The sequence below is a fragment of the Ranitomeya variabilis genome, chromosome 1 (genome assembly GCF_051348905.1).
Source record: "Ranitomeya variabilis isolate aRanVar5 chromosome 1, aRanVar5.hap1, whole genome shotgun sequence".
Lineage (NCBI taxonomy): Eukaryota > Metazoa > Chordata > Amphibia > Anura > Dendrobatidae > Ranitomeya > Ranitomeya variabilis.
In genome coordinates this window covers 341,199,688-341,207,773 of record NC_135232.1, presented here as the reverse complement: position 1 = coordinate 341,207,773, position 8,086 = coordinate 341,199,688, and the positions used below count along the sequence as shown (strand labels likewise).

General features: G+C 45.0%; 1 protein-coding gene across 3 annotated transcripts; it reads right to left on the bottom strand.

Moving 5' to 3' along the window:
- Positions 1-1,904: 1,904 nt before the first annotated feature.
- Positions 1,905-7,646, bottom strand: CTSL (cathepsin L). 3 transcript variants are annotated; one of them, XM_077299580.1, is made up of 9 exons: positions 6,646-7,204; positions 5,110-5,546; positions 4,895-5,025; positions 3,678-3,800; positions 3,318-3,467; positions 2,904-3,128; positions 2,655-2,823; positions 2,289-2,406; positions 1,905-2,204 (listed from the first exon to the last, which is right to left on the bottom strand). In XM_077299580.1, exons 3-9 carry the CDS (start codon positions 5,018-5,020, stop codon positions 2,105-2,107), a joined length of 1,011 nt encoding a protein of 336 aa, XP_077155695.1. In that variant the 5' UTR covers positions 5,021-5,025; positions 5,110-5,546; positions 6,646-7,204; the 3' UTR covers positions 1,905-2,104. The 3 variants fall into 3 exon arrangements, with proteins under 3 accessions (XP_077155695.1, XP_077155699.1, XP_077155692.1); XM_077299584.1 differs by having other exon boundaries at positions 5,110-5,394; positions 6,870-7,198; XM_077299577.1 differs by lacking the exons at positions 5,110-5,546; positions 6,646-7,204 and adding an exon at positions 7,510-7,646.
- Between the last annotated feature and the right edge of the window lie 440 nt (positions 7,647-8,086).

Genomic DNA, 8,086 nt, shown 5'->3' with positions numbered 1-8,086 from the left:
ACCAGGCAATTTGTGTCCAGAATCTCAGCTGCTACTGTTCCTGTACAGGAGTTAGGTAGGAGAGTGTTAGGATATATATTTTTTCTTCTTCAAGTCACTGCTGATGCAGAGAATCCATCCAGGACACTTACGGGTTCAACCTGCTGAAACACAGCCTTGTAATGAGATTGTTGAGCCAATAAGGGAGGATATCCTGGACTGATTCTCTACTTTAGCAATACTTTCCTAGTACAGTTTAGGAAGACATTTAAGGAAATTAACACCACTTTTGCAAAATTCCCCCCATAGAACGTAAGTCCGCAAGGACAGGGTCCTCTCCCGTCTGTCATAAGTTTGTCTACTGTAAATGTAATATATAACCCCTTTATCATGTACAGCACCATGGAATTAATGATGTTATATAAATAATAATTTTGCTTGAGAAAAGTGAATCAGATAGTGATCATGCTGACATTACACATCTGCAGATGGATTTTGTTCAGCTTTGATCATTTGGCAGACCACCACACACTTCAGATTAAAAAGGTGTCAGACACAAAATGGTTGTTAGAAACAGTTTTCTAATACTAATCTTTTATAGTCACTTCATTTGAAACTACCTTCCTGCTCTCCCTATATTCAGTTTTATTTTGTGTGATGTTCTGGTAAAAACCTCAGCATGCACTGGGAATGCTCAAACAGAACATCAGAAAGATGGCCCTGCAGTAGCATCCTGCAGCTTTGATCACCTCCTTCACAGGGTGCTGCATTCACTTACCAGGGCTTCCTGAGGAGGTGTTCCATTTGCAGGAAGAAGCAGTGTGGTAGTGGTGCAGTCACTTCTCCCTGCAAGTGATTTGACCTACCCCTCGATTTCCCTTTTCAGGCAGAGTGAAGCTTTGGCCCATGATCGCAGGACCCATGCACCTTAAGAGGGGGTATTCCCATGTCAAAGATTATATCCCAATATGTAGCATGGGTAATACCAGCAGATGCATCCAATTAGAAAGAGTATAGTTCTTCTGATTTGCCAGGATGCTTACCCCATCTGCAGGGCTTTGCATTAGCTTATCTGTTTGCAAGTTAGGTATCCTTGGTTACAACCACCAAGAGTTGTCATAACCATTGATTTCTAAGCTACTGCAACACCCTGCACATGGGGTACGCAACAAAGCAAGTCAGAACTACTATATATTTGTAATTGGAGTTGTGCTGCTAATCTACCGTACCTACTACATACTGGGATGTGATCCTGGAATACCCTTTGTCCTTTTGAGAATCCTCAGTGACATTTATTAAAAAATTCATAATAAAATTCCTGTATAAGGTGAAGAGCAAGGCATTTTTAATTAAGAGTGAGCAAGATATTTCTATAAGACATTGACAATCCCTTACTCTACCACAGTAGCTTGAAATGGTCACTAAATCTAGCACGGTCAGTATGACCTTTACATACAGACCAGCGACTTCTAACAAACGTTTGCCATCAGTCTAAACTGCTTCATTGAATTGGAGATGGGCTCCAGGTACGACCATGGTCAAATGGAGGATTTCACAGTTCGGTACAGTACTGCTTTACATAAAGTTAGCCATGCAGTTCTTGGGAACATTAGATTGTACCTGGACTTAAAAGTTACATGCACTATAGTGTTGAGGGTCCTTTCATCTTTGGTGGGCTCCATTAGCACTTGAGCTAGATAATGACAGCTGGGGATGGGGGTCCTGACTCCAGAAAACCTACTTCCAAGGGTCCTAGAGTTTACTTTGTGAACTAAATAATGAGACATGAGACATCAGATGTACAGCACTCTGCTAGGAGAGGGGACACACACGTGGAAGGAGCACATGTCAAATTCACAGGACTACATTCCACAGTATTACTTCCAATTCTGGGCCACAGCCGCCATACTGCAGTAAGACCAGCCTTGTGGTGTTAGAATAAACAAGTTTATTTTACAATATAAAAACATCAAAATAAAAAACATTTAGACAGTACTAAGACAACGCAGCTTTGTGGTAAGGTTTCCCAGCATATAGTTGTGATCCTGCAGCATATCCACAACTTTTAAAACTCACATTAAAAAAATATTAGAACATGTGTCCAGTGTCTGAAGTCTTTGTAAAACTACATTAGAGGATAGCTAGCAGATGTTGCAACTCCGCAGTGATTTCCTCGGTCTTTGGCAATATAAACGTAACCATTGTCACCCCACTTCTCACTCCAGCTATGGGGAAAATGGGAACAGAAGGTTATACATGTCCAGGTGGATCAACTCATGTGAATAAAGTTAGTCTGGATTTTCACTTACCTGTTTTTAATTATCCAGTATTTCTTTCCATCAACATCTTCTCCTTGAAACCCATAGCCAACAGCAAGTACACCATGATCAAGATCTGTGCTGCTGCAGGCTGGTTCGTAGTATATACCTAGAGGTAATGGCAGTAAAGAGACAGTGTATTAAGACTCCATTAAAGTTCTAAATTAGACATGCAAACAGAGCAGTGAGACTTCTGCCCCATGAAGGCTTTGCCACACGAGGTGCCATTTTATGGCCCAGACAATCCTTTTCTTAATCAAAACTTACACGAATATATGTTTTACTCCATATCCACCACTTTGATGTAATCCATACCAGAATTATGCCTTACAAGTCCCACCCCAATGTACAACTTACCACTCTGATAGAACTGAAATGATTGGTGTCCAGCATCAATTGCAACAGACACAGGACCAACTGAAGCGATGGCCTTCATCAAATCCTTCTCACTGCCAGATGTGACATCTGTAAAGCCAGTGTCGTTTGCAGCACTGTTATCAGGATTGTATTGACAGTCTTGGTCATCCTGTGGTGATCAGAAATGGTCAGATCATGCAAATTGTAAAGGAAGCCACATTCAGCATGGAAGATTGAGACTAGACTTACCTTGCCAAGGTAGGGGTAAGACTCTTCAGAATCAATGCCCTTGTTGTCCAAGACATATTGGAAGGCTTGATCCATGAGACCTCCATTGCAACCCTGATTGCCTTCTGGTCTAGAACAGTCAACAAGGTTTTGCTCACTTATGGACACCAGCTTCTTAGTCTTTCTAAAGAGTTGTCCTTCCAGAGCTCCTGTGGCACTGAAGGCCCAGCATGACCCACACTGACCCTAAAATATTTAAAAAAAAAAAAGTTAAAATTATGTATTTATACACAAGAGCAGGGGTTGGGAGTTGCACTTCCATCAAGAGGAGTTGGATGAGCTATCCTAAAGGACGGACAGGATTCAACTTCTGAAGAAATACTGCTTGCAATGTCAAAACCACTCATTCTGTAGTTCCCCAACATAAACACGTACCTGATCTTTGACTGGTGTTACATATCCTTCTTTGCGCCAGTCAACACTCTTGGGGGGTTCAAAGTTGTTTGGGGACATAAAAGTGGACCCAGTTTTCCTGGCAGGCTTGTGTTTGTAGCCATTCATTACTTGTGTGAATTCTTCGGTCGTCTAAAAACAAGAGAGACCAAGTTAAGACATGAACATTGTATACAGAGGTTGTGCACACTTACAGCACCATGGGCAGAGGGAGACTGGCACATGTATAGAGGGGACCCATGCAAGAGATGCTAGTGACCTTCCACATGAACACCTTCTCACCAACTCCTGGCAACAAATCTAGCACGCACATGTACAATGAAGACCCCCTGACATGCTTACCATATCACCAAAGTTATTCATGCCGAGCCTGTAAGTGTGCTTTCCCATTGCAGCTTCCATGTTGTGCATTTCAATCATTTTCAGATTTTTCTCCCATAACATTCGCCTCCAGCCAGCTTCTTGCTGTAAAGCAGAGAAATAGTTATTACCAAACTTTTATGGAGGAAAAAAAAAAAATAATTATATCTTAAGGTCTGTGATTACTGTTTAAGTACCACCACAGATTTGCTCTGGGTCAGATGAACCCTCATCTTTGCAGTCACAGGCTTGCATTGTTAGCACGCCATCAAGGCATCATAGATTTAAGTTAGAGACCCCATCCACACAAGCCCGAAGGATATGGATAGTCCAAATGGATGTCAGGTAACCCAGAAGAGGACCGAAGAGACGTAGGAAAACCAAGGAAGACTGATCGGCAAGTTTTATAATGCAGCTATACTACATTAAGAGACGTTCAGGTGAAAGACTAAATATAATGCTTCAATATCAAGTAGAGCATGGACAACCTCTAAGTACTAACATTCACCGTTCCTAACAAGCCATTTACCACCTTCAGACATCAGAGCCACTTGTGCCAATACAGGTATATCTAGAGGCTGCTTAGCACACGGCTCTGTAGGGATTATTTTTAGACTACTGTTGATTCCATGGTGCGGTACATAAGAATTCTCCAGGGGTGTATTTTACACCAGATTGTGGGCTGCACGTGCTAGTTGTGGACTTTACCCTTTGCAAAATCATTTGAATCCATGGTTAATCCCTTAGAAGGTCTCGAACTTGGGGGAGGGAGGAGGAACAACACACACACACACACACACACACACACCTACTGTCGAAAACCCACTTTTGAGTGCACCGTCACTCACTAGTGCGTGTGATGTACACAACTTCTCGATCAGAGTCCATCAGTGGCCACAGCACTTAAAGTATTCACAAGAACATTTGGGGACACTGCTGAGCAGTTCCAGTTCAGGAGGACAGTAATTAGACTTTATTCAGCAGGTTGGTGACAGTTGAAAAGGGTTGTCCAGTAGCAGCCACTTCGACAATGGGGGAAAAAAAAAAAATTGGCATGTGACCCCAAGGATCATCCAGGTTACCATCACCAGGAATTTACAGCAGTCGGCACAGACATAAAAACCAGGTTTCAAACCCATAACTTGTCAGTAAGTGATATGTAACTTACAGCTAGTGGTTGGAAATCCTGAGCTACTTACCGTTCTATAGGATTTGGAGTAAAAAGTCAAAAACTGCTGCCAATGCTGATCCAACGCTGGGTCTGTTGTGGGAGCGGCAAGAACAGTAGCCAAACAAAGCCCGATGGAAAGTATGTATAGTGTCATGGTTGCTGGAAGAGTAAGGAAAAAGGGTTAAAACACACAGCTCACGTAATACTGATGAGAACAAGTGCTAACCAAGACACATTAGTTACCCTGTGTGGCCGTACACAGGGGAGCAGCAGCAGATCGCAGGCTGCCAGGATAAGGACACTATATACAGTCATCCCATAGGAGGAGACACTACAACCTCCAGCTGCACATCGCTGGATTCAGGCAGGAGGGTCCCATCACCACAGCCCACTATATAAACATTACAATAGTGAAGAGTCAGTTACTAGTGGACCATTGGCATCCCAATACTAGGGCACACTACGCACAGCTATCCCATAAGAAACCCCACTATAGCGCTATGTACAGCCATCCCATAAGAAGCCCCGCTATAGCGCTATGCATAGTCATCCCATAAGAAACCCCGCTATAGCGCTATGCATAGTCATCCCATAAGAAACCCCACTATAGCGCTATGCATAGTCATCCCATAAGAAACCCCACTATAGCGCTATGTACAGCCATCCCATAAGAAACCCTGCTATAGCGCTATGCATAGTCATCCCATAAGAAACCCCACTATAGCGCTATGCATAGTCATCCCATAAGAAACCCCACTATAGCGCTATGCATAGTCATCCCATAAGAAACCCCACTATAGCGCTATGCATAGTCATCCCATAAGAAACCCCGCTATAGCGCTATGCATAGTCATCCCATAAGAAACCCCACTATAGCGCAATGCATAGTCATCCCATAAGAAACCCCGCTATAGCGCTATGCATAGTCATCCCATAAGAAACCCCACTATAGCGCTATGCATAGTCATCCCATAAGAAACCCCACTATAGCGCTATGCATAGTCATCCCATAAGAAACCCCACTATAGCGCTATGTACAGCCATCCCATAAGAAACCCCGCTATAGCGCTATGCATAGTCATCCCATAAGAAACCCCGCTATAGCGCTATGCATAGTCATCCCATAAGAAACCCCACTATAGCGCTATGTATAGTCATCCCATAAGAAACCCCGCTATAGCGCTATGCATAGTCATCCCATAAGAAACCCCACTATAGCGCTATGTACAGCCATCCCATAAGAAACCCCGCTATAGCGCTATGCATAGTCATCCCATAAGAAACCCCACTATAGCGCTATGTACAGCCATCCCATAAGAAGCCCCGCTATAGCGCTATGCATAGTCATCCCATAAGAAACCCCACTATAGCGCTACGTATAGCCATCCCATGAGACCCCACTATAGCGCCATGTATAGTCATCCCATGAGACCCCACTATAGCGCTATGTATAGTCATCCCATAAGAAACCCCGCTATAGCGCTATGTATAGTCATCCCATAAGAGACCCCACTATAGCGCTACGTACAGACATCCCATAAGAGACCCCACTATAGCGCTATGCATAGTCATCCCATAAGAAACCCCACTATAGCGCTATGTACAGCCATCCCATAAGAAACCCCGCTATAGCGCTATGCATAGTCATCCCATAAGAAACCCCGCTATAGCGCTATGCATAGTCATCCCATAAGAAACCCCACTATAGCGCTATGTATAGTCATCCCATAAGAAACCCCGCTATAGCGCTATGCATAGTCATCCCATAAGAAACCCCACTATAGCGCTATGTACAGCCATCCCATAAGAAACCCCGCTATAGCGCTATGCATAGTCATCCCATAAGAAACCCCACTATAGCGCTATGTACAGCCATCCCATAAGAAGCCCCGCTATAGCGCTATGCATAGTCATCCCATAAGAAACCCCACTATAGCGCTACGTATAGCCATCCCATGAGACCCCACTATAGCGCCATGTATAGTCATCCCATGAGACCCCACTATAGCGCTATGTATAGTCATCCCATAAGAAACCCCGCTATAGCGCTATGTATAGTCATCCCATAAGAGACCCCACTATAGCGCTACGTACAGACATCCCATAAGAGACCCCACTATAGCGCTATGTACAGCCATCCCATAAGAGACCCCACTATAGTGCTATGTACAGCCATCCCACCAGACACAACCTACACCACTATACCGCACAGTGTACAGCCATCCCATAAGAAGCCCCCCTGTAGCGCACACCACACAGCTGACTCCTGTACTATAGTGACCAGGCTGGAGGGGAAGCAGCGGCCGTCCCTAGCCCCCCGTCCCTGCCCCCACCACTAGTGGTGCCGAGATGGGACAGGAGCGCTCTACTACAGCTGTATAGCGAGCGCTGACTCATCCTCGGGAGCAGGGAGGGGAAAGCTGCAGCCGGGGCAATGGAGGACAGTGAAGGGCAGCACGGTGCGGCCACAGGGTAACATACAGCACCGGATCACTGTAGGGAGTGGGGAGCGCCAGCAATAAGGGACGGTACACAGATATAGAGCGACCGGCGAGTGCAGGACACACCGGGCCGCCAACACAACACGTTCCAGGTATTCCACGGCTCCTCGCCCCTCCTCCACATCACTATTGACCAACGTACCTTCTGCTGGATGAGTCGCTGGAACTGCAGGCATTGCCCGGCGCCAGGGCTCTTATATAACGTGGTTGTAGCCCCGCCCCCATGACGATTCCCGAAACAGGATTGGCCGTCCTATGCCCTCGGGGCTCATGTGACTGGCGAGCGCGTGACTTGTAGTGTTGTTGTGGTGATGAGGGGGAGGGGCCAGACACCAGCTGGGCACTGTACAGTGTTATCATGGGGCTGCTGGTGACTGTGCCCCCCGCTCCTGTACACAGTGGGGTCTAGGTCTCGGAAACAAATCTTATCTGGGCAAAGTGCCGCTGAGGGCACGGTTATACACATTATATACACCATATATAAATATATACCTGTAGTCTAAAAGCACTGAACTAACAGAATATATACCCGCCACAAATAGGCCGTATACGTAACTAGAAGTATATTATGTACAGTGGGGAAAATAAGTATTTGATACACTGCCGATTTTTACAGGTTTCCCCACCTACAAAGAATGGAGCGGTCTGTAATTTTTATCATAGGTACACTGCAACTGTGAGAGGCAGAATCTAAAAAAAAGCCAGAAAATCGCATTGTG

Coding starts and splice junctions, on each gene's coding strand:
- CTSL (XM_077299577.1), bottom strand. CDS start 7,543: ATGCCTGCAGTTCCAGCGACTCATCCAGCAGAAG. Junction 3,468..3,677: donor TGAATAACTTTGGTGATATG/GTAAGCATGTCA, acceptor TCTTGTTTTTAG/ACGACCGAAGAATTCACACA. Junction 3,129..3,317: donor TAACACCAGTCAAAGATCAG/GTACGTGTTTAT, acceptor TAAATATTTTAG/GGTCAGTGTGGGTCATGCTG.